Genomic DNA, 26,478 nt, shown 5'->3' on the forward strand with positions numbered 1-26,478 from the left:
GAAGGGAAAGTGACCATTTTTTTTTTTTACCTGTCCATTTTCCATGTGCATGTTTAAGTACTCGCCATTCACACTGTGTCCATGCATCAGGATTCCTGAGCTGCTTCTAGGACGTGCTTCAAAAACAACTTCAAATTTCAGGCCTAAACTGAAGGATTCATCTGTGGGAAGAAAAATATCTTATTCATCTGTGGGGTATGTTATTTCCATCCCTACGTTAATGATGGGTATGGACCTTTGCAGACTATATGCTTCTAAAAGTGACCTCTTGTTTTTACTTTGTTTTTAAAAATATATTAGTTTTGAAAATATGTTTGTGACAGTAAATTGAAAAGCAGGAAACAAAAAAATTATATTACATAAGGGGGTTGGGCATTTCCAGCCCAATGGAGGGCCTTAGAATAAATATGCAAGTCTACCATGCCTTAGAATAAATATGCAAGTCTTATTATGGGATATATTCATTAAATGGCATGTTACCGAGAACTACATATCCTCCTTCTGATGAAAAGTATGTTCCTGTTTCTGATGGGCCTTCAAAGCAAGGTGTTACACTGAACGTCTGCGAAGGAGAAGTGACTGATTTGCCGTTGAGCTGTAAATTGCTGAGACAACCACTAAAGCTGTAGACGGAGTTAATCTGAGAAAAGAAAGAGTGAGATTATTAAGTAAAATGCCTATGGAAGGCATGCAAGTGTTTTTTCCTCCCCTTATCTCCCCATAGGAAAAGAATCAGGACACCATGGGCAAGGGGGTTTACCTTTTTTGCTTCTCTTTTTCTGGGCCCTGTTCACCCTCTAGTTCAAAAAAATCTCAGGTAAACTCTTGGGCAACTGTGACCTCATTTCTCATGCCCCACATCTTTGGCTAGATTCAAGAGGAAGCAAAAAAAAGCCAGAGCACAGAAGCAGTTCTCCAGACACACCAGAAACACTCCCACTTACCGTGGGTTGTGGAGCTTCCACTTTGTCTCATATAACCAAAGACTCCCTAAAGGGAATCCTCGTTGCTTCAGTTTTTGCTATGTCACCCCACTTCAACATACAAAATAATTAGGGCTGTGCGAAGCTTTGGGTGGTGATTCAATTTGAAGGAGATTCAGCCTGATTTGGTGGCTGAATCTCTGAATCCAAATCGAACCAGGGGACCAATTAAAAAGGTTTTTATTGATTCAAAGCTCTCCAAATCTATATGGGGCAGTGGGGATGGCAGCAGGAATTGCCCCCCGCCTGGCAGTACCTGCTGAGTCGGGGCTTTTTTTCCCCAAGTGCCGGGAGCTGGGGTGGGCGGGGCAGCCATTGCTGGGGCTGGGAGAGCAGGCCGGAGATGAGCCCAGCCTGGGTTATTCAGAGATTCAGCTGAATCGATTCGGGAAAGTGATTTGAATCACCAAATCGAATCACAGTTCTCCAAATTGGCTGAGTCCGAAGCCGAAGCAGATATTAGCCGCTTCGCACAGGCCGAATAATAACGTAACTTTCATTTGCAAGGCAAAATCTTGGTCTAATTCAAACCTCTCAAGAACCTGAGACAACACTAATGAAAACCAGCATCTGCTTAAAACCTGCACAATTGATGCGCACATTTCGGAATTTATATCTTATCAGCATGACGCCAAGAGAGTCAATAATATTCATTTCCGTGTTTTGGTTTTCTCTTATTAATGTTTGAATCAGTGGGTGCATCTATACATGGGCTTTACTGTGGGGTTGACTAATTAATTATGCAGTACATCATTACCATCTGCACATGTGCTGCTATCAGGGGGCAGTAAACTAATTAACAACACTGTAGGACAGTAAAGTTGGGGACAGTACTATATTACAGCAGAGTCATTACGTGCAATCAAATGAACATGTAGATGGTAACCACTGGGCGCAAATTGGGCCTGGCTAGCCTAGTCAGCTGCGGACCAGATTCCTGGCTCTGGCCAGACCCTCTGCCACCCAGCACTGCCACCTGGAGCCCAGGGCTGGCCTCCTGTGCCCCCTGCTGGCCTGGGGCTGCTCTGCCCCAGCTCAAATTGCTGCAGTCCCAGGGACACATGAAGATGCTGTGCCTAGGAGCAGCTGACTCCAGCATAACCACCAGAGTTTATTGAGTCATCTTAATAGCACATGTTGATGCACACAGTGTATGCATATATAATCCATCCCCCATCTCTAAAACCTTTCTCAGAAGCAAGCTATTGCAGTTCAACCAGAGAAAGGAGAAAGTAGAGGGTCCACTGTTATTGTTATATCTGTTTTTGGAGTATTCAGGAGATTCTCAGATACTACGGTAACACTTTCCCTAGAGATCGCATTAGAAGAGACAAAATAGATGATAAAGTCTCCCCTCTTGAGAGAAGTTTTAAGGGTGTTAAAAAATCCCATGTTGTTTCATTGCTGTATAGGATGACGTAAGGTCCATGTTTCTGGTGGAATTTAAATAGTTTTTCCAAACTATGAGAGTGTTCTAGCCAAAGATTACTTATTCCTGGGATTCTTTATTTCCCAAAATTTCTCAAAGAAAGATATTTTAAAAGGGTAGTTTATTTCCATTTCTATTTCAAATTGTATAAGTTGGTACTGAACTGTAGTGCTATGTACTCAGCATGTTCTTCAGGATCATGTTATTCAAGCCAGAAGTAAATTTTGTGTAGTTTTTGCCCCTTTGCATTTTTTCTTCCTTTTTATTTGTATGAAGTAGCACATTTGAATTGACAGCAAAACAGATAAATAGCTTCTCAAGTCTTTCATCCATCTTCTCTGGAAAAACTTATAATCTTTACATTGTTTCTGGATTTTATCACAATAAAGGTCAAAGATCTGCCCAGAAGTAGCAGCTCATAGGACTATCCTGATTAAAATATATCAATTTCAGTAGACAGTAGTACACAAGGCAACAATGTGGCTAGTGTCTAGTCTGGGTGCCTTTGACTATTCTGCCTGTATAATCAGATATACATTTACAGGTGGATCGAGAAGAGGCAACCTTGGGCACAGTTCTGGACTGGGGCTCAAATTTACAAGACTGGAGTTGTAGACAAACACCATAACTTCTCTGCTACTGTACCCAATTTTATTGCTGGTAAATAGGAATAGTTTTGTAGGAGCCCCTTGTTAAAATAGTAGTTGTTGAAATATATTGTAATTCTATCATTAAATACGATTAATGATAGAATTACATCTTAAATGTAATTCTACTATTAATACTAGTATGTGATGTGATTTTTAGATGGGGAAAATTCCCCTAATCCTTAGATTAGGATGAATATAGAACACCAACAGAACCCTTGTGAGGCACTCTTAATTCCAAATCAGCACTAATGCCAATCTAATTATTCAAGTAAGAATCATTCCCTTGAAGGAGGATCTTCCAGTGATGCATAGCTAATGGGATAGCCTCTTTAACATCCTTTCCCCTCAGTCTGACCAGGGGGCATGTCTCTCCTCCTCAGATACTTTTTGCTGTCATAATGACACCTTGGTGTCCTCAGCATTGCTAGGATGTCAAGCCCCACTCACCAGCATCACAGAACAAATGTGTCTTACACCCAGTTTTCACAACCAACTCCTAATGTACCCTGTGTGCTCCTCAACAATGCCTGAGGATCAATGCCACAATATGCTTTTGCCTCTGTTTATCTGTATAGTCAACATTTTAATTACATATATCTTCTTAAATAGTGCATGTCTACTTTACCTGGATATTTTTCACAGCTTTTCCTGGAGCCACACCCCCTATGTAGAGTGGCTCACTGACTTGCCAAGTTTTATCAGTAGAAACATTTTCTTCCAATACTCGAAGGCCATCAATTATCAAACGACCAATATTTTTTCCCCGAATAAATATCACCTAAGCAGGAGAAAAATTCCTATTAAAATCATGTTAATTGTTTAACCAAAGGATAATCAAACTGTTGAGGAAACACCATTTATACAGCAGAAGAAGATAATAGTTGTAGAAAACTCTACAACCTGAGATACTGGCACAATGTTAGAAAAGAAGGTTATCTAATTCTTACTTTGCAAGAAGTTGCGAACTAGTTGTTTTACGTACTGTTAATTTTCTTTCTTACCTGTCTTCCAACTCTTTTCTTCCTTTTACTTGCTCTAGTTCTCCACAGCCCTCCCCTCCAGCTCTAAGCCTAACCAAACTTCGCTTGTTTTTTGCTTGGTTTGGTCAATACTTGACTTTTCAAATCTGCTCATCTCTACTTCTTCCATGCAGCTGTTGTTGTGGTAAATATCTGGATGACTATAAGTGATTTGGCAGCTAACCACCTTATTCCCAGTTAATGACTTAGCAGTGTTTTCAGAGAGAGAGAGCAGAGAGAGAGAAAAAAAGATTTATAGTAGATTTTAAAATGTTAGCAGAAATTTCTCAGCACATAGGTATGTATATAGATTAATCTTTTGCTGAAAATGAATTGTTAGATCATCACTTTTATAACTATAGTTTCTAAAGCATATGTCATACTAACAACCATTTCTTTGACTTACATTGTGCCAAAGCCCATCATTGTACTTTTCTTGACTTTTCATCCTTATCTTCTGGTGACCAACATTAAACATAAAAATGAGCCGTCCATGGGCAACAAAAAGGGTCATGAAGTTCTTTTCTTCTTGATCAGAGACATAAAAGATCATTCCATGGGATGAGTGAGTTTTCAGACTAATGGAGAACTGAGATCTGTCAAATAAAAATGTCATGTTACTATCAGGATAGATATTTGTCAATTCGTAATGGATATTGTCACTGTGCAGAGAGGGAAAATCAAGATTTATCTTTTTGTGCTAGGGGATATTTTCCTTACTTATAGAAATTATATTTTTGATGTTTGTTCCATCTGGTTTTGACTAGAAGCCAGAGCAGGTACTAACCAGATTAAATTCTTTTGAAAACCAAATCAAAATCTGTGAGGCTGTGTTATCTGTCAGAAGGGGCTCCTCACAGACCTGGAAGTTTAGTGGCAGGGTAACAGTGGAAGCATTAATTAACACTTCTGCTGCTTCCCGATCACCAAGTTTCCAGAACTGTGGCGAGTCCTGTTGGCTGGATGGTACAAGTAGGAGATGAACAAAGCCCAGACCATGCTGGCACTCAGGGTTGCTCCATAGCCAGATTGGACATGTGGGGTCACTCTAGAGCTGGATCTGGTGAACGTGACTGGGCTGGTGTGCTGGATCACATCCTAGACTGATCCCACACTGGATTCGGGCCAAAGACCAAACTGCATGTAGAATCTGGCCTGCGGACTGGCCCTATGCTTCTCATCTGGTCTTGGGCTGAATAGGTTGGGCACCACTGATATAGATCATTCCATACAGATCGATCAGAGTTAATATATATTCATTTCTTGCACACAAAAGCACATCAAAGCCGAAGATCTAATTGGGATGGTGATTACAATGTTACGTGCCCTTGGCCTCCCAATATTGCTAATAGTAGTGGAGATATGAAAAATGTTGGGGCAATGTTAAACTCTCCTTTTAGTGTAGTGGAGGTATGAGAGTTTACTGGCCTGATTGTTAGTGTTGCAGAATGTCATTGCTGAGTTCCTGCTTTCTAATAGCTTCTCATCTAATCCAAGGTTTAGCTTGACAACTCTTAAGGTTCTCAGTTACTTTTGCTGACCTGCTTTTACAAAAAATACACCTAATAACCCAGAAAGACTTAAAAATGTCAGAAGTCATAGCTATTTTAAAATAAACAATAACATTATGACACAATAGCATTCATGGCCATTAAAACAAAAAGCAGCTATTAGGGATGAATGTTTCTGCTACACTTTGGGTTTATGATCCCTCTTTTTCATATGCATTACATTTAATTTCAACATCAGACTTGAAATAGATATTTGGAAAACAATGAATTGAATTAAATCAAATGTAATAGTCCTATTGTTTGCAAGTCAATATATGGCAATCTGCCTCTGAGACACTACCCTACTATTGCTGCTACATAGCATTGTGTTGAATTTTCTGTCTTATGTATAAAAATTAAGCCAAGATCCTGACCATTTATAGTCATAAAATACCATATGGAACTTTTTGTGAATGTGTAAAGTCTAAAAACCTTTGCTACCCAGGCCTTTTCACTTACTTTTCCCTTGCTTTTTGAATTGGACACAGTGTCTATAGCTTGATGTTTTAATTCACTGCATAGCTTTATAAAACCTGCTATAACCTACATGAGATGTGACTAGACTAAACTTCAGTAGATGGTATAGTGATTCCTATACACATATGTTCACTTAAGGCCATGCCTCTTTCTCTGAAATCATTACTGTTTGTGGGTGGAGACTGGTGGTATGATATAGCCTGCATAACATACTTTTGAATGAAGACCTTTATGTCACAATATGATATTGTAATATTAATATTGGATCAGGTCCCACATTTTTTACTGAGTCTAAGCACCTATTGACGTGAACAGGCATAATAGTTAGGATTAAATGAAACTGCAGAATTTAGCCCAAATCTTACAGCCTTGTGATATAAAAGGGATGAAGATTGCTTGCTACAAAGTTTTAGAATGTACTGTTTTATATTGTACGAGCAACCAGAATGGCTTAGACGCCAAATGAATAGACAGGGAAACAAGATATATCAAGAGACAAAACAGATGAAGGACTCATGAAAGGGCTACAGAATATAATCCAAGTAATGACAGAAATACATTTTATTAGTTCCAGGTTTTTGTTTCCATTGCTGTTTTTCCTGGACTGTGAGCTGTTTTTCATTTCTAGGGTTGCTGTCTATTATCTTACCTTTCACTGAAGTCCTTTGGTAGGTAGTCAAACTCCTGCCGGCTATTTGCTATTCCTCCAAATTGATAGGCATGGTCAATTGCCTTGGGATTCTTGGACAAGTGGCAGTGAGGGTCTCTTTGTGCACCGATTTCTTGGTCTGATTTTTTGAAGTCAGTTAAAACCTGTGAGATTCTGTCTTTATCTCCTCCCACCTTTATACAGAAAAACTCTTGATTAGTGAGTTTCCAAGTGGATGTGGATATGATTAGCAGTAACAATATTGTTTATCTAGCCAGTGGGGAATATTTTAATGAAATGTTTATAAAAATACCTGGAGTCGTTCCAAATCTAAGTGATATATGTCCCTAAATAAAATAGTTCTGTCATAATGAGCGTCTTCTTTCATATGTAGCATTGACACAGAAGAAGGACAGATAGAGGCAAATAATAACATCCCATGACAATTCTTATGTAACTGCCTATGTAAGCCCAGGCTTTGAGTTTTTCTTTCCTTTAAATGATGTAAGCTTTATTATGGTTCAGTTCAGTGTTAATATAGTGGGACGACATTTTACTGTTATTTACTCTTACAGTAAATAACAGCAATATTACTAATTAGTATACATAATAATATATGTGCTGTGCAGACATGCATATTCATAATAATAATGATGATATACATAATATAGTATAAAGCTGACTGTACTTAATGAAACTGCATAGAAGAAGCTGAAAGCAGAAATAAGCAGCATCTTCAAACTTCAGAGAAAACATGAGAACGCCCATTCCCTCACACTTGCTAGGACACCTCAAAAATTAAGGCACAACAGAAAGGTGTGGGTGTTCTTTGAATCACAGAATCACTGAGTTGGAAAAGACCTCAGAGTTCATTTGGTCCAACCCCTCGAATGAAAGCAGGAAAGCTGAGGTTAATGCAGCTGAAGATGGGATTAGGTTAATGTTGGTCTGTAGCTCTCTACCAGTAGAAGACTTACAGTAGATATTTTTGCTAAGATATCAAGTGTAAAATAATTTTGTATCTGAAAATTTTATGTTGGGGAAATTATATCATGTCCTTCCTGGTACTGGGATTCAATGAACTACTACATTCTTTTTCTGCAACTGCTACAATACTCCCTGACTTTTAGTACAGCTTTTATATCTCCTTTTCTCCAGACAAATCACTGGGCAAAGGCAGAGCATCTGTTTGGAGTTAAGGCATATTCAGAGGGATCAAGTCCCATCCTCTGTTGCTTTTCAAATGACCTCTTTTGGAACCACAACCATCTGGCAAATTTAGGATCATGATACACTGTGGACTTTGGCCAAATGGAAGCTGGTATCAGAGTAGTCACAAGTAATTTGGTGCTAACTAACCTTTTTATTACGACTTCCTTTGGCTTTCGATGAATTCTTTCCTTTCTTATGGAGAAGAGCAACAGGAGGGGATTCAACAGGGCATCCATAAAAGGAAGCCTGGACTTTCTCTGGGTACCGCTGGAAATCTTCGACTTCAACTTCTTGATCCAGCCTGTGTTTCAAAGAGGAGAAGGTGTTATGAATAGTTATCAGAAATGTTGTGAGCATAACTTTTTTTACATAGTAGAACTAAAACATGATTAAAACATCCATAGTAAGTTAATGCCAAATATATAGCTGTTTTTTCATTTAGTATCATTGTGAAAAATACAGATCTTTCAATTATATTTAAACTGATATTTTAAAAGACTTTGTGACTTAAATTCCTTGAAAACAAATCTGTGTGAGGTTGCAAATACCTTATTTTTTTTCCTTGAGTAAGGGCGAGCATATAACAGTGCTGCCTCAGAAGCATATTTATCTATCTTTATTGGGAAACCAATCTACCATAGCCTATATCTATTCTGCTCCTAACACTTCCTCACTGAGACTGTGAAATGTCCTACCCACTCCCTGCCCACCAGTTCACGTATTGTGTGGAACCTGCTCTTGCTACAACCTGTGGTACGGGTAGTGCTGGGCAAGACAAAATTTGGCTTGCTATTATTATTCAAGAGGTGTGTCTACATGAGATGCTAACTGCACAGTACCCTTATAATACTGTGCAGTAGCACATCACAGCACAAACAGTGCTAATATGCTAGTGCTCAGTTTTATTAGGCTACTGCGCAGTAACGTCACTAAAGAGGCATGCTCCGGCACTATGCATTGATTTAGTACTTGATTATACAAGCGCTAAACTTAATGCGCAGTAACTGTGGTGCATTAAATGAATGTGCAGATGTGCCCAAGGAGCCTTATAATTGTTACATGGTTCCAGTTTTCCAATAGCCATCTGTAATAGAGAGTCTGGGGCTCCTTGTTTCTTTAAGGTCAAAGCAACCCAGCCAGGGAGCACTGCAGGCTAGGCAGGGTACAGCAGCTGCCAGTTGCCAGGGCAATGGGGTAAATGAGGCAATTAGTCGGCACCTGCAGGTAGCCTGCTGACTGGAATGGGGCAGGGCCCTGGGAGGATATAAACCTGGGGCTTAGGCTGGCAAGCCAGTCTAGCCCTGCCAGCTGCAGGGTTAGGAGCTCCTGCCTCAGAGAGCTACCCAGGGACACTGGACTGACTGCTTTTCTGCTGGCAGCAGCATTGCCAGGTCTTGAATACAAAATGATCATAATGGAAGCTCAAAATTATTGTATTTGCTGAAAAAATACTGTACCTGAAAAAAATATGCAAATAAGTCCTCTTCTTATTTACTTCATATTGCTCACTGTAACTCGCCAGTGAGTGAGTGAGAACTGGGTTATCAAAGTTAAAGCATTGCTTTGTTTCAAGGCAAGCAGTCGTAAGAAAGTGCTGACAGCAGACGCAAAAGTTGGTTAAGACACCTTGAGAGTGACTTAGGTTTTGTATAGACTACATCAGTTAGTTGCCTCAAAAATTATTGTACGTTTTGAACACTTTTACTATTATTGATTGTATATTGTGCAATGGTTGAAATTATTGTACAAATACCATAATTATTGTACACCTAGCAACACTAGCCTGCAGGAACAGTGTGGCTTGGGAAGCTCACAAGGAACCCAGGTTGGGAAGTAGGTGAGCATGAGGGGTGAAGGAGGCTTGCCCTCTTAAAGGGGTAGAGGGCTGCTTCCATTGTTGCTGGTTATGTTATAACCCCGAGGCTTATGTTATGTTATATTTAGACTGGTGGTTTGGGTTGGGACTATAAGGGTGATTTATGGAGGTCCTACTATTGCCTGAGAGGCATGCAATCGCCTTGAACCCTGCCAAGGGCATGCTCAAAGCCCAAGTGACTACTGACCCAGAGTGGGTATAGTGTAAGGCTTACAGGGCCAGGCAGGGCCCAGGAGCTTGGTGCCTGAGGAGGGGTGCAGCCACACAGGGGCATGAGGCCTGGCAGACAAGGGCCAGGGGTCTGGTGACCGGAAGGGACAAATCGGAGCTAGTTTGTCAAGGCCAGGTCCAACATAGTGGGCCCAGGCTAGAAGGCCTAGCGAGAGTGAAGGGGTGGAGGCCTAGGAGGTTGAAGTGTCAACAAGAGAACAATGGTATAATAACACCCGTGAGGCTTGGGGCATGGTGTAGGGCAGGATCTGGAGCCAAGAAATTAGCCTCTAAGGCTTTGGGTGCCCTACAGGGCCTGAGCAGCTCAGCAAGGTGCCTGGGACCAGAGAGGTCCAGCGAGGGGCCTGGGGAATAGTATGGACCAGTAGGGTGCCAGGGAACCCTAGCAAGGGTTCAGCTGAACCGGGGCCACGCAAAGGCCCATGGGCAGCCTCCCCATTATAACTGTTATACCATGAAGCCATGCTGGGTGACATAGGAAGACACCCTAGGGGTGGAGCGGGTACCAGTTGTGGAGACACCAAGGAGATGTCATGGCCATCCCTGGGACCCCAATGTGCTATACTACTACTGGTTTGGATAAAACTTTTTGGATAAATTTATTTTGGAAAAATAAATCTGAGTACATATTAATTATAGTTATTAGGGGGCAGGTGCCTACATAATAAAGCAATTTCCCATCTGGCGGTACTTTTCTCAGCAAGCAACAAAATATGAAATATCTGTTCACCCTTACAGATGGTCCTTCTAGGATAAAATACTGGTGAGACACTGTATATCTTGCACAGTTTCTGTCTGCATTGTACTGTTCTGTACACACAAAACTGGCTTCAGTTTTCTGCCCTACATTCCTTTGGAAAAAACTATATAGAAACAGTTTGCAAAATAGAGCAAAACCTGATGGTTTTTCTAAGATTGAGCTTACAACTCAAGAGGACCCTGCAATGCATCATCCTTTTATTTCAGAGGCAATCCGGGAAATTACATAATAAAAATGTAAATTAACAGCTATACAAATGACATCTTGCACCAGAGGAAATAGCAGGTGCAATACTAAAAGCTGATTTACATCAGCAGTTATTTCCAGTTTAACAGTTTCTTGACCTAGCAGGGCAGTTCTGGCAGATTTGATGGTAAATAAGAGAAACAGAAGTTTGCACATACTGGGAAAATAAGAAAAAATATTTTTACTCTGAAAATAATTAGTTCTCTTTAGTATTATACTCTGTGCCATCAGACATAGATTTTTGGAAGTATACTTGTGAGGATGTTACATACCTAGTGAAGTAGGCATTGCTTATGCATCCGGTGAAATTGGCATATTGAGTACTGAGGGGAGAGCCACCAAAATAGAATTTCTTAGCACTTTCAGGCTTTGGCCCTGATTTGTCTTTAGTTGGATTCTTTTTGCTGTAATTTTTGTTATCTACAATCAGCTCGTATCTGCAAAGAGTAAATATCCTTTTAACAACTGATTTTTTTGGAGCAGTCTATTCAGATAGTGTTCCAGTTTGCATATATGTTGCATAATTCAGAGATCAGGAGATGATTCAGTGAATAGCAGTATTATCACAAAGGATCCCTTTTGTTTCCAGCTGTGCAGCAAACAATTGGCTATGATGGTAGCTCAGGTTCAATGGCCCACAGCACTAGAGATGTTTATGAAATTTTATGATAACTGAGACTACAAGGAAAGTGCAATTTAACACATGAAGATTGCAACACAAGGCAGAAAGGGTCCCACCCTACTAATGTCATATTGCCTACATCTGAAAACAGTAAATATTGGTCAATTACAACAAAATATTAGATTAGGTGTTTCTAGATTCTGATCCTTTGTGATAAAACCTAAAATCAAAAACAAAGCCTCCCAATAATCATCATTATTATTTCAGGACTAATGCATCAAAATGTGCCCCTGTATGTATCAGGGATGGGCAATTATTTGGGCCACAGGACACATAGGGAATTTTAGTGAGCTGTTGCAGACTGAGTCAACACTGTCCACACCCTTGTGCAGCAGCTCACCAAAACTCCCTAAGCAGCCCCATCCTGTCTGCCTGGCTCTGTGCCCTGCCTGGGTGGGTCCCAGCCAGTCACCATGGAGACCCTGGGTTTATGGACCTGTGATGGCATGGAGCCAGGGCCTGGGGCAGAGCTGTAATCTGGTCCCTGCATGCCTCTACCCTCAGAACCAGTACCCATCACAGGGGTGTGTGGGCAGCAGATCATGACTACACTCTCAGCTGGGATGGGGCCAGGGATGGGATCTGAGGAAATGGCATCTGGGAGCAGGATGGGCAGGCAGGGCTGGGGCTGGAATCATAGGGCAGTGACAGCACGGGGCCGGGGCCCCATGATTCCAGCCCCAACCCCACCTGTTCCGGATGTCCCTCCCCCAGATACCAGCCCTGGCCCCGTCCCGGCCAAGCATGAAGCAGAGCCATGATCCGTTGCCCCTACGCTCCTGTGTCAGGGTAGTGCATGTGGGGAATGGATCATCGTTGTGCCCTGGGTCCTAGCCCAGACTATATCCACAGGTACAACACACCCTGACATCTCTCTCTCTCTCTCTCCCCCGCCCTTCCTGCCCTAACCATCCCCACAGCTACATCACCACAATGTCCTTGCCCCTTGCACTGTTTATACCAGCTCCTGCCCTGCATGCTGAAAGGAGTACCAGAGGGGCACTGGCATCAGCTGTGGATGCTGGCAGCTGTGGACATTGCTGGCAAGTTCCCAGTGCGGATTGGGGTGGCTGTTTGGGACTGCAGCTAATGTGTTGGTGTGTGCTTCTGGTGCACAGGGCAGGAGCTCGTGTAAGTTATGGAAGGGTCTGGGATGTGCCTGGCACGACCCAACAGCTAAAGCCACTGGGTCCTCACAGCCTTGATCCCATGATTTTGAAGCTGCCCACCTGCAGGCTGGATACAAACAGTCGGCGAGCCAGATCCAGCTCACAAGCCATATTTTGTCCACCCCTATATATGTGCAACATTTTGAAAAATATGTCTTTAACATTATTGTAAATGACAGGTCACACATGCAAACCTCCATGTGAGTCTGAAAAATGAGCAAGAATAGGTTTTCTCTGCATAGGCAAGTGACTGTAAGGAAGACTTTGAAAACCTGGTCTTGAATTATAAGGGTTTTTTTTTAAATTGAGCATGGTGATGAAGTGAACAGGTTTAAATGAAACAAATATTTCAGGTTTTACAAGTGGGGGTTTGTTCCCTGCCATCTTGAATCTAAAATTTTTGCAGCCAGGCAACAATAAAGGTATTATGGACATGGTATTTTTACCATGTATATCCAGAATTACATTTCTAAGCAAAGATGACTCAGTTAATTTAAGATTTTTGGGGTGTTTTAACAAAGCAAGCAGTCAATTCTTCTGAAGAATTAATCATTTGCCAATTTGCAGCTTTTAGTTATCAGTGTTTTTCCATGAGAAAAAAAAATAATCTTCACAAGCTTAAAATAGTACCCCTCCTCTCCCCTGACAAAGTTTTATTAAAATAATTGCATATTGCGGTCAAGCAGAGTAGACTACAACCATATAGATTTGAGGTTTGTATTTTTTAATTGTTTATCCCTTGCAAGAAGTAGTATGGAAAAACATTCTAAAATAGTGGCTTTGAAATCTGCTTTACAAAAACATTAATAGACAACTTGCACTGTATAAACATTATATATCAGTAGTGGTGGTGGTGGTGAATTAAAACATGCTGAGTAGCCTTACCTTTCTGGTGAGGCAGAAGTAATGATAAAATGAGTTTTACCATCATTGTAATTGCTATCTTTTGACTGAACTTTGATTCCCTTTGTATTTAAAACTACAGCACCTTTATCCATAGAGATGGAAAATACATCTGACTGAAACACACAAAAAAAAAATGTTTCAAAGACAAGCACATTGCAGTAAGCTTCAAAGTTCTGTGAAGTTTCCCATAATATTTATTTTTCCTTTTGCTTGTCACATATATATTATTGCTGTTCCCCTAGATGTTTTTGCAGGGGCAAAGTGTGCCAGTTAGAAGAGAAATGGTTTCTTTGCATCTGATATTTAGGCCACTCATTAAATAGTTACTCCATTATTTCCCATTTAGGGCCCAATCTCCATCAGTCCAGCAATGCTTGCATTCCATTTGTGATTTTGTGTTCTTCTTTTATAGTACTTTACAGCACTTCTTTACAGTAGGGTTCCTTACAGAACTGACACTTTCTGATACTTTAGGCTGTCTGTTTTGGTTAACTCAACATATTTACATGCCATGTTTCCAAGTTTAGATGGCAAATGTGGATAAGTTAGAAAACACCAAGGAAAACTATACTCACTCCTTCAGTATAATAGAATAGCAATCCATTAGGCTGCAAGGTTCGGAAATTGAATCCTCCTTCAAAATCATCAAAGGGAGATCCTTTTTGGCTGGATGCAATGAAGCTCTCTCCATTGAAATATGCTTTGCGGGACATCTGCATGTCAAGTAAATGAAGTCACAAGTGGGTTGTAGATAGTGTTTTTAAAATACTTTTCAGTACTAATGCAATACTATAAAATGTCCTATTATACTGTACAATACACACAATGTGCCATTTCTAGCAATACAATAAAGTTAGTAATAAAAAGATATATAGTATATTTTCCTTTAGACTCTGTTGGGTCAGTTCTCCAAGGATGGAGACTCCACAGCCTCTCTGGGTAACCTGTTCCAGTGTTTTACTACCCTCCTAATGAGAATGTTTTTCCTAATATCTAACCTAAACTTCCTTTGCTGCAGCTTGAGACCATTGCTTCTTGTCCTGTCATCTGCCACCTCTGAGAACAGTTTAGATGCATCTTCTTTGTAACCCTCCTTCAGGTAGTTGCAGGTTGATATTCAAAACCCACTCAGTCTTCCCTTCTGTGGACTAAATACAGTCTTCTCTTCTATAGACCAATTCCCTCAGCCTCTCCTCAGAAGTCATGTGCCCCAGCCCCCTCAACATTTTTGTTTCCCTCTGCTTTGTCCCCTTTTTTTCTGTAGTGGGGGGACCAAAACTGGACACGGTACTCCAGATGTGGCCTCACCAGTGCCAAATGGAGGGGAACAATCACTCCCCTTGGTCTGCTGGCAATGCTCCTACTAATGCAGCCCAGTATGCTGTTTGCCTTCTTTGCAACAAGGGCACACTGACTCATATTCATCTTACTGTTCACCGTAACCCCTAAGTCCATTTCTGCAGAGCTGCTGCTTAGCCAGTCAGTCCCCAGCCTGTACTGGTGCATGGGATTATTTCATCCTAAGTGCAGGACTTTGGACTTCTCCTTATTGAACCTAATGAGATTTCTTTTGGTCCAATCCTCCAATTGTTGAGGTCTCTCTGAATTATAACCCTACCCTACCTAGTTTATAAAGCATGTTAAGTCAAATTCAGAATAAAAACATTAGTTGTAGTCTTATGCATGATGTTGAACTTACCAGTGATTCTTCTGGGCAGCCGTAGCTGATTCCCAGGGTTCCAGGCTCCTCTAACAAGTTGAAATCTTTCTTTTGAAACTGGAAACCTTTCATGCAGCCTTTAAAACCAGTATTTACTGTCAGATGTGAGCTAACATGGCTGGAAAACAAAGTCAAACCCTTAACTCAGTGGGTTTTTTTTCCTGCGGCACAAGGTATTTAGAAAAAATGTGCTAAAATTCCCTTACCCCAGTGGTACTCAGTTTCCATCTCTTTTATGTAAAGTGACTTTTTACCTACATTTTATATCCTGAAAAGCTAAGGTGCATCAATTCTGATAAACGCTTGTGAGAACTGAGAAGAAATCATGCAGAGAAACCATGAGAATGTTAAAATAACTGTAATTAAAGGGCATGGTGTGATTTTTGTATTTGTTTTGAACAAGTTATATAATTAAAGTTATATTTAAGTTGTCCTCCAATAAACTACCTCATTGTCTATTTCCATTCTCTTTTCCATAGTCAGCATCTTACTTCATAAGAGATAACATTCAGGCATCTCAGAATGGAATTGAAGTACTGTACATGTAACCAGAATATGGCTTTCAGTAATTCTGTTCATGTCAGGTTGAGATTTCTGTCACAATCATATGTACTGACTGCACTTGTATACTTTGCAAGGTTTTTTTTGTTTATTATACTACTCTTTACCATACTGTACTTGTGTCAACATCAGTGAATTCATTATTTATCACCAGGGATCCAGGTTTTCTGTTTCCTGCAGGAAAATGAGGATTTCCTTTTGCAGGCCAGCAGTCTTCCAGCCTACAAGGAGCTGCTTAGGACTGGGGGGAGTGGGGCAATGGCAGTTGGAGGCAGGGGATGCATTTAATTTAGTGTACAGAATATAAATACTCATTTAACTAGCAACTATTCATTATATTATTTTCTCCTGGCTGCTCAGTCACTTACATTTCTAGGTCCCTCTGGAAGTTTTCACACCAGTTTCTTTAACTGCCTCTTGTACTTTATGAAAGACTTTTAGGAAAGCCATATGCCCCGCATCAACATGTTCTACTTAAGGTATAGCATGTACACCATAGGAAAATCTGCAGTATTCTCCTTTATAGGGGAAAATCCTAATTTTTCTGCAGGAAGCAGAAAAGCTGATGATAAAAAATGAATGTAGGAAAGCTGTACGCCCTCCACCACACAGCACACGGCCTGTGGCCCTTCCCTCCTACCACAGAGTTACTTGGAGGGAGCTGCTCTCTACTGTTACTTGGCTGCCACATGCACGTGCACGCACATGTGTGCATGACACTGGCAACCTCCAATTGCCATCCTCCCTCAGACCCTTGCAGGCTGGACTGGAACTTGGCAAGCCTGCAAAGGGAAACCCATGATTTCCCATGTTTTTGTCCTTTAAAGGAGAAGCCTGGAATTAGGTTCCCCCTGCACTGGCAAAAAGGCATGATGGGATTTGATTTGTGATCCCACAATCATGCTTCCTGACATGCATGTGTGGCATGACAGGAGGCACAATTGTGTGGATTATGCATTAGATCCCATTGTTCCTTTACCTGTATGTGGAGATGGCCTCTGAGTCAGAGAATTCTAGTAGATTTGAAAGGCATAATTTTTTTTTAGAGACAGTCTGTCCTTATCACATAATGTTAATCAAAGCATTTTACCTGTTATTAATTAAATATTCAGACAGTTAAGACGGTCTTGAAAGAGGGCTTCAGGGATTAATCTATAATTTCTAAGATCTCCCCTACCATTGTTTTAATAAACTGCACATTTACTATCAATTCCTCTGGCATTTTAAGGAAATACTGGATATTTGTGTTGCTAGTACTGACATTATTTGGCAGCTGGAGCCCTCATGGAAATCAGAGGCATAATGGGGCAGCTCTGTGTACCCCCTCTTCCTCCAAAAGTGGTGCCTGGTCATGCCTCCTCAGTTGCACTACTGATGAAAATACTAGCTAATTTTACCTAAGGAATACATGCACTACATCAATGCAGTGTGCACCTCTGAATATGTCTAATCAGGTCTTCCAGCTAACGCTAAGAGAGGAACTGGGTGTGGTCATGGTCTTGTTCCTACATATTTCAGGAAGCAGGGATTGTATATGCTTATGGGACTAAGGAGGAGTTTTATCAAATGGCTTAAGGGGAAAGAAAAAATTTCATGTGTCCTTCCCTCTTACATTTTCACATCTATACAAATCCAGCTGAGCTTCAGCCCATAGATAATCAGTGGTGACTTGTAGGGGGGGCACAGAGTGCACATGGACTCCCTGAGAGCGCTGGTGCACACATTGCAAGTGCCAGCTGATCGCTGTGATTGCTGCAGCCGCTACTGGGAGCAGCTGCAGTGATCGGCCAGTGCTTGCTTCCAGAAGCGGCCGCAGCCACTCCCAGAAGCGGCTGCAGTGATCAGCCACAGCAACTGGCCATTGCAGGATCGCCTGGGGAGGACTCCTCCCCGGTTGGCAGGATTGCTCTTCCCAGTCAGTGAGGCTGGTCACAGGAAGTGCAGATGCCCCCCCCCCCCCCCGAACTAAGGTGGCAACAGTTGCCCATGTAGATAATAGAGACTTATTAGAATTGAAAATTGTAGCGGGAAAAAAATCATCCCTTTAATTGAAAACATGGTATCTAATGCCTGAGCTGATACCGTAAGGACACTTTTGTGCAGCAAAGATCATTTTTCAAAAACAAAGGGTTGGGTGGGGGGGAATAGCTTTTCCTATATACAGAAAAAGGTGGGATTATGTTTTCATACACACTTTAAAAAATGTCTTTTTGTCCTAAGCATTTAGCAAGTTCAATCACCAGCAGAGCTGTACAGCTACAGTCTCTTGAATCTGTGCACAAATGCAGAACTCTGTACTTAAACAAAAATAAAAGATGGAGTTCAGGAGCTAAAACACACATGACTGAAAACAACTGTGCATCAACCTGAATATTTAGTTAAAAAGAAGTACTGATTGAACCTGGATTGTAAACTAACCTGGACTGTAAGATCTCAGTAGGGGCTCCACCTATGTAGATATCAGTGAATGGCATTGCTGTCCTTTCATTGTCTACACTTTTTATGTGTCGTCTGTCCACCACCAAAATCATTTTCTTAGAGTTATGATAAATAACAGAAATCTGAAAGAAAAATTCACATATAAACAAGAAATGTTCAAAAAATGCCTTTTAGAAGTTGTCGTGGCTTTAATTATTGTCTATTGTTATTTCTAAGTTTAACCATTCTGATTTGTCAAAAAAACTGTGAGTTAGTGGAGAACTGAGAGCAATGGGCATTTTTACACATGTAAGCACCGCAGTGCTGGGTACTTTGAACAACGCTTACAGTTGTATAAGTGGCGAAACGTGCATCAGCACAAAGAAAATGGCGGCAGTGAGCTTTTGAACTAAAACATCATAGAGGTGCTTTAGTTCAAAAGTGCACCGCTACATTTTCTCTGCTCTGACGTGCATTTCGCTGCTTATACAACTTCAAGTGGCACAGCGCAGTGTGTCAGAAGCAGTGGATCTCTGGTGCGTCCAAGAATGAAGAGGTACGTGTATAAATGCCCAATGACTAGAAGGGAGCTTATTTTGAGTATATGATTCCTATGGGATAGGGGCAGAAATTACACATAAACCAACATAAGTGATGAGAAACCAGTTCTAACCTGTAACACAGCAGTTGTTCAGTGTATATAAACTGCTTTCAAAATGGCCAAAACCAGTTTAAGATAAATCTGCATGGATATAACTTAACTGATTTAGGTTAAATCAGTTTACTGAACTTCAGTCCCAGATCCCCATCAGATTCAAGTTAATTCACAGCCCCCCAGCATCCCAAGATGCTTGTACCTCCCCACAACCTCTCCCCCTTGCAGGGCAGATGAGGTAGACTTGGCCCAAGCTGTCTGCTCCAGCCAAGCAGGGAGGTGTGGTCTAATGCCCTGACTCCCTGCCACACTCCGGCCCCCTCAGCTTCTGACCTGGGCCACTGCAGCCATGTGGTTACATTTCTGGAATCAAAAGTGAATGTCTGTTCACTTCCTTATTAGTTCAATCTACACAGTTTAGTCTAGACTGCAAGGATTGAATTGATTTAGCCTTGGATGTTTTGACTGTCTGTACTTAGCCTAGTTAATGGCTAAAAACAGGACCTTTTACTTTCTAGAAAATATCAACATTGGCTAAGTTGCAGGATGGTATAAATAAGACATTTGCATGACTTCAAATATTTTCCCATTTTTACCAAACAAGAATATGGACATATATCTTTAAAACTGCTTCTATTGTGATACATAAATTCTGCTCTCATACAAGTTAAAAAGTACTGTAACCCCACTAACATCAGCAATCAGTTTCTGCATTTACATCATGGAAATGAAGTTATAGTTCAGATTTATTACTGCTATTGTCAGAGTTAAATTGCTTTGAAACAAATTCTCTGGTATACCCGCTGCAGGTACAGTGTTAGTTTCTGAGTCACTGAAATTTATAAACAAGTGTCTATAGATCAAAAACCAGTACTGAATTTTCCTCTGCATAAGTCACTTCCTAATGGAATAGGGTTATGGCTAAATACAATAATGACTATATTATCTCACATGCAGCACACATCAGTATAATACTATATACATTGGTTTTGAAAGGCAGAATGAAGGAAAAAAGTTATTTCCTTGCAGTAAGTAACTGATTAGCAGCAACTAGGAAGCAGAGCCTGCTCCTTGTTTTGGTCCCTGTGAATCACATGCAGATTTTATTTGCACTTTTGCCCCAACTCAGGGGTGGGCAAAATGGTGGATCTGGCTGGCGGCTGGACTCTACTTCCTAGCAACCCCTGGCTGTGCCACTCTCAGCTGGTCTTCATGCTGACCCTGGGAGTGGTGGGGCCATGATAGCATGGCGTCATGATGGCCCTGTGCTCCCAGGGTCCCTATGGAAACTGGTCTGGAGAGGCATAGGCAGGGCATGAGGCTGAGCAGGGAGCTGCTCTCCGGTCAGGGCCAGGATCTTGTGGCAGTGACAGCATGGGGCTGGAGCTGGAGCAAAGCCACGATCTGCTGCCTGCATGCCCCTGCCCGCAAGACCCATGTTTGATACAGGGGCATGCAGGCAGCGGATCATGGCTCTGCCTTGGGGCTGATCTGGCCCAAGGCCTGAACTTTGCCCATTCCTTCTCTAACTGGCAGAAACAGTTCTTACCATATTGCATGCATATAATGCTTACTACAATTTCTAACAGTTTTTGGGTGGAAAAGTGCCTGGTGGATGTGAGAAAATATGGTATGCCTAAATTGTGGCAGAAGTGTACTGCGTAGCAGCTCCTTTAATCTCATGCTTTTTGCCACGCAACTCCTCCACCACTGATTAGCACTGAGTGGCCCCACTGTTTGCCACTTGCTGCTAGTCAGCTGGAAGGTCAAAAGTTGGTTTTAAATATGCCACATATGCACAGGCTTCCTGCTGCTGATTGGTCGAGGGGCCTGAGCTGCCTTGCTGCTTGCTCGTGACTGGCAGGGAAGCAAAAACGGCAGCATGTTTAAAACTGTATTTTGCCTCCTGGCTGATCAGCAGCAAATGGCGAGCAGCGGGGCCAATGAGACCCCTCCGTCAATCAGTGGTGGGGTAGGAGACACGTGGCAAAAAGAGCAAGATTAAAGCAGTCACTGTGCAGCGCAGTGCTGCCACAATTTAGGTAGGTCCCTAGCAATAACCTGCCTGTCAGGGAACCTGTGCTTATTGCCTGGTTGGCCACATCTGCTTGGGGGCTCTGACTGGCAACCGAACCCCAGGTAATGGACCAGCTGGCCAGTGTTTGGGCCTCCTGATGGCTGTTGGGGAGAGCAGCCTCCCTATTTAGTTCCTTCTGTGGCAGCAAATCTCTCTGATTTCTGACCCTGCTTGCCTCTGTTCCTGAACTCTGGCTTTTTGGAAACTCCCCTGGGGTCTGGTAATGTGGTACCTGACTTTTGACCCTGAATCCTGGCCAACCCTGACTCCAGTTCTGATCCTTGGTGTACCTTGAGTCCAGATCTGTTTTCTGGCAGACCCTGACTTTGGCTTGGACTTCCTGCACATCCTGACCTTGGCACCAGCTCCTGACTCCTGAACCTTGACTTAGCCTGTGACTCAGGCTCTGTTCCTGGATTTCTCCCAGAACAGTACTTTTGCACAGCTCAACCCCATTTATGGGTCCATTTCCTCAGCATGGCCCCTTACTCCCAACTCATAGCCCCCCACCCCTGCAATCCTATCTGCTGATGCTGTGACCCCATTTGGGGTCACGACCCCCAGTTTGGAAACTGCTGCCCTAGAATCTAGTAATCTGGTACCTAATTCCTGAACCTTGACTCAGCCTGTGTTTTGGACTCAGACTTTAGGTTCCCCCTGTGGGTCTGGTAACATGGTCCCTGATTCCTGTTCACATTTGGTGCTGTAGAATATCTGGTCTATCATCATTTCATTCTCTCATTAGATCGTGGATAAACTACACTCTGCCTCATGGCGATTGGCAGGCTTGATAAATCAAAGAAATTCTACACCAGTTTATACCTCATGGAATTTTGCATCGTTAATTTGAGCCTTCTTCATTGAATCTTCAAGAAGCACAGAGCCATTGCTGAAGCCAAAGTTATATTGCAGAGACAGGAATCCATTCTGCATCTCCAGACTGAAGAACATACTCTATACAAAACAAATGGCATTAAAAAAACCCCACGTATACAATTCTTTATGAAAGCAGTTTAGAAATTCATGTATAGCACAATTGGCTGGCTGCACTATTCACTGCAGAAAAAAAAACTTATTCACTGTAGAAACAAACAAAAAAAATTCTTGGATTTCTGGTTTTGTTCATAACCATTTGGTAAAGAGTACTGACATGGGATTTTGGTCAACTGTTTGTCTATACAACCAGTGCTTTATTAACATATGGGTATGAGTATACTATTTCAACAAAGTGCTGCTGGTATGGATGCAGCAACGCTAAACTGTAAAGCTATGTTTTTTAGTCTCACTACAGTAAAATCACTGACCTCAAAAGAAACAAGGTGTCCTTGCAGAAACATAATTTGGCTGCTCCAATTTATACTAGCTTCTGTTAACATAGCTAAATCAGTAAAGCGTTGAACTTTATAACCCTGACCAACAGACCTGTGCAGGCAGAAGCCTGTAGTGCAGGTATAGGCTTTTTAATTCTAATTTTCAGGGGGTGTGTTGGATTACCTATATCACATAAATTTGGCTTTTGTGGCTAGATCTAGCTTATAAACAGGAACAGTATTCTACCACCAGGGAACTGAATCTCTCAGAAGAAAGTATAGGAAACATGGGGGAGAAAAACAGCCAGAAACAAGTGGACTATGAAATGGAGTTATCCTTAAGAATCAAAATCTTTAGCATAAAATTAGATTTATAAACTAAATATAAACTTCAGAGTCCCAGAGGGCAGTTTACAGCAAATGGAGACCTGCCCTGATTTTTTTGTATTTGTTTTTTGCTATTGGTATTTTTATAATTTTCAGTTGTTAATACTAGTCTTCAGCAGGGGCATGAGAACAGTAATCCTCAAAGAAGAAAAAAACAGTCACTGAAAATCAACAGAAGCTGGTCAGCTAAACTTGCTGCCAGTTATACTGTTTTTCCCCCCTCACCGCAATCAATAGAGCTGAACTAATATAACTGAGGGAAGAATTTAGTTCAGTATTTTTAAATGACACTGCAGTTTGTATTTGTTATGGACCTCCCCAAACTTGTAAACAAAATAAAAAATACATTCATTTTACATATTTAGCAGCTGTTCAAATGGAACAGAATAATGGCAGCTGGTTTGTTCAGTTCAGCAGAACTGGTTTTCCAGAGCTAATGTCCTATCTGAATATAATTTTCATCGTTAATATTAAAAGAAAAAAATACATACATATAATTCAGAAAAAACTGGGAAATTTCTGCTCAGAAGAAATCAATTCTGGATCCAGTACAGAGAAGTCTGTGTGCAACAATTCCTGCTTCTCAGGAACCTTCTGAAAGCTAAGGTTATTGGTGGCCTGCAGTGCTACAGAACAATTTGCACTGCAGTAATCCTTCCTAGAAGGATCCCCAAAGGCAAGAGTGTGAGTAAACCTTTTAATGAGCATAGAAGTAATTCCACAGTAACTGCCCACTGCAGTGATTTGTGTGCACATACTGTGTCTACACAGCAAATCCCTTTCTGTTGTTTTATTCATTCATTATACTTCGCACAGGGCTTGAAAGTTTGAGGTAGAGGCAGACACTTGTCTGAGTTCGTATTCAAAGCTTCTTGTGGCTTCAGGATGTTTGTATGGGGAAGATTGTGTCAGACCGTTGCACAGGTAGGACTCACTCTCAAATTTTTGAAAATGTAAGGTTGTTTGGATGCAGATTTTGGTTTGGGCTAATATCTAATTTCAGGCTACGATAGTAACTGTACAATTTTGTACAATTATACAATTGTGTCAGATATACCTACCAGAAGACAAATGCATAAAACTTCATGTCAGCCACTACACATTGCATCTATCTACAGTAGCCTGACACTACCATGCAGCAGCATCATCTGGCAAAAACCCATGCTGAGATGCTACTGCACAGTACTGTTAAGCTACTGCATAGTAGCATTACTTAAAAAGTGTTTGCTGGCTCTACTGCACAGTAATTCCAGTTACTGTGCATTTATTTAGTACTTGCTTATACAAGTAATGCACAGTAACTACTGCTCATTAGTGTCTTGTGCAGACGTCCCCACTGGCTCTTACAATTCACTTATGTTTCAATAAAAACATGCAATCATTGTGCTTGATTCCTGTCTTATTTAAAGTAGTGGTGTGACTTCATTCAAATCCTGATTGCACCAGTGTGAGAGCAGAATCAGATCAAATAAGAGCAAATCAGAGGATTTGGGGGCTTTTGTGTCCAGCTCTTCAGGTGTCTCACAATAACATATGCAGCAGACAAATACATTTCTTTTTCAAAGTGAAACATACATTTCTTAATATATGGAATATTCTACAATAATCACGCAGAATAGGCACAAGAAGGCAAGGGGTGAGCGCAGGCACAGGATGAGAGTAGGGTTTGTACTCACCCGATTAACCATCAGGAGAATAAGCCCATTGTCTATTGGTGTTCGAACTTCTATGTCAAAACGAGTCACCTGACTGAATCTTCCTCTTCTCTCAATATTTTTCACCAAAGCATAGCCAGAGCCATCAAAGAAATAGCTCACCGCCCGGCTTTGGGTGAAGGCCAGCTTATTTCTAATATGAAAAAGAGAAGAAGCGAAAAAACATATCAGAGATGATATCAGTGTGTTTTCATCGTTATAGTCACACAAGAAAAACAGGGTATCAAAGTTTAAAATGCTGTCTTGTATTAAACTTTTTTTTTCATTTATCCCTGGGAGGAATGAGACTTCAGACCTCTGATTTTATATCTTTTTAATTACTGCAATCTAAGAATATTCCCTGAAAAATTATGTATGGCTTTGCTAGTATATTTATCTCTCTTATCATGAGATCAAGGATTTGTGCTGAGGTTAAGTTACATGTTGGGAAAGGAGAGTTCTTTGGCTCATTCTCACAAACCTGTAGGGCCACAGGCCTTTCTCATGATAGGGAAAGATATGCTTTTTAAGAACGCATCCAGCTCCCATGGAAGTCGACTAAAATCTGTTGTTTTTAATCAAGTTGGACTGGGATTTCATACACTATTCTAGCACTGAAATGAACTTGGGTTGTCATTCACAAGACCCACTATATGTAAGAAACATCCGGGGGGAAAAAACCTACATTCTGGTTGCTCTATTCAGTCTCCTTAACTCACACATTTATTTCTAGCATTTCTAGTATTTCTGTTTCAGACAAATTAATAAATAATTTGGTATATTTTATTGAGATGGAAAATAACAATACAAATCTTAGATCAAACCAGTTAGTATGTATAATAGTTTAATGTGGCAAATGTTCTTCAGCGTGGACCAAGTTAATATTATCCTGATATTTTTATATTTAAAGGAAAAGACTGATGCATTAAGAATATATATGCTTTTGGGGCATTCTGGCCTGCAAACACTGCAGGCTCTCTCAAAGCACAAGCAGTCAGTGTGACAACTGAACTTTCCTCTACCTGGCACAAGGTGGCGATGTGGCGGTGTTCATGTTGTAGATGTGCTTGAAATTGTATAAACTGAGGAGATCATCATTCAGGGTGACAAGTTCCAAGCAGCCGATGAAGCCAGGCAGGTTTAAACTGGGAGGGAGCTGTGCATTTGAAGAAACAAAAGGTACAAGGACAAAAGTCAGCGTATCTAATTCATCTATGACTGCTAAATTCTTTAGGCCAATTTTGTCTTTATGCTTTTTATGTTATGAACTGGATTTGACAGATGGTGCATCTTAACAACGGGATAGTGTTGGAGTCCTATACAGGCAGTTGTTTTGTGATGTACACTGGAGAAGTGAATTAATGGGAAAGGACACATCTAGATAGGACTACTATAAAGGAGAATTTTTATAATACTTTTATAGACAATGCATAAAGGGGCAAGAGGATGACAATTAGATCTTAAGTTCACCAGGATATCAGGGTATTTCATGCTGTAATGATTTAGAGCCAGATCCATAGGTACTTCCAGTTTATGCTTGAGCATGCCTAGAAAAAAAGGTGCCCTACCCCATGGGTATTATGCAAATAGGTAGGCACCTAAAAGCCCTATGCAATAAATGGGCAGAATGAAGTGCTTCTGAAGGATTCATATATTCATAGATTCATAGAATTAGGGTCGGAAGGAACCTTGCAGATCATCAAATCTGACCCTCTGCCCTGGGCAAGAGAGAAAACCGGGCTCAAATGATGATCCATAGCTTCTAAGCACTGAACAAAGAGGTGCCTAGGGTGAGTTAGTAGTTGGCATAAGGATAT

At 41.2% G+C, this 26,478-nt stretch overlaps 1 protein-coding gene across 1 annotated transcript in view; it reads right to left on the reverse strand.

Moving 5' to 3' along the window:
- LAMA4 (laminin subunit alpha 4) overlaps positions 1–26,478 on the reverse strand; it is a 183,786-nt gene that overhangs the window by 9,343 nt on the left and 147,965 nt on the right. The window contains exons 22-35 of the mRNA XM_090038231.1: positions 25,684–25,817; positions 24,644–24,815; positions 22,093–22,224; positions 18,539–18,681; positions 15,539–15,677; positions 14,415–14,552; positions 13,819–13,952; positions 11,355–11,519; positions 8,117–8,270; positions 6,758–6,951; positions 4,488–4,677; positions 3,688–3,840; positions 481–640; positions 31–161 (exon numbers count right to left, since the gene is read on the reverse strand). Coding sequence (XP_089894357.1) covers positions 31–161; positions 481–640; positions 3,688–3,840; positions 4,488–4,677; positions 6,758–6,951; positions 8,117–8,270; positions 11,355–11,519; positions 13,819–13,952; positions 14,415–14,552; positions 15,539–15,677; positions 18,539–18,681; positions 22,093–22,224; positions 24,644–24,815; positions 25,684–25,817 — 2,139 coding nt within the window. The remainder of the gene's footprint in view (positions 1–30; positions 162–480; positions 641–3,687; positions 3,841–4,487; positions 4,678–6,757; positions 6,952–8,116; positions 8,271–11,354; positions 11,520–13,818; positions 13,953–14,414; positions 14,553–15,538; positions 15,678–18,538; positions 18,682–22,092; positions 22,225–24,643; positions 24,816–25,683; positions 25,818–26,478) is intronic.

This window comes from Crocodylus siamensis, chromosome 1 (genome assembly GCF_052110815.1).
Source record: "Crocodylus siamensis isolate JL-2025a chromosome 1, ASM5211081v1, whole genome shotgun sequence".
NCBI classification, from domain to species: Eukaryota; Metazoa; Chordata; order Crocodylia; family Crocodylidae; genus Crocodylus; species Crocodylus siamensis.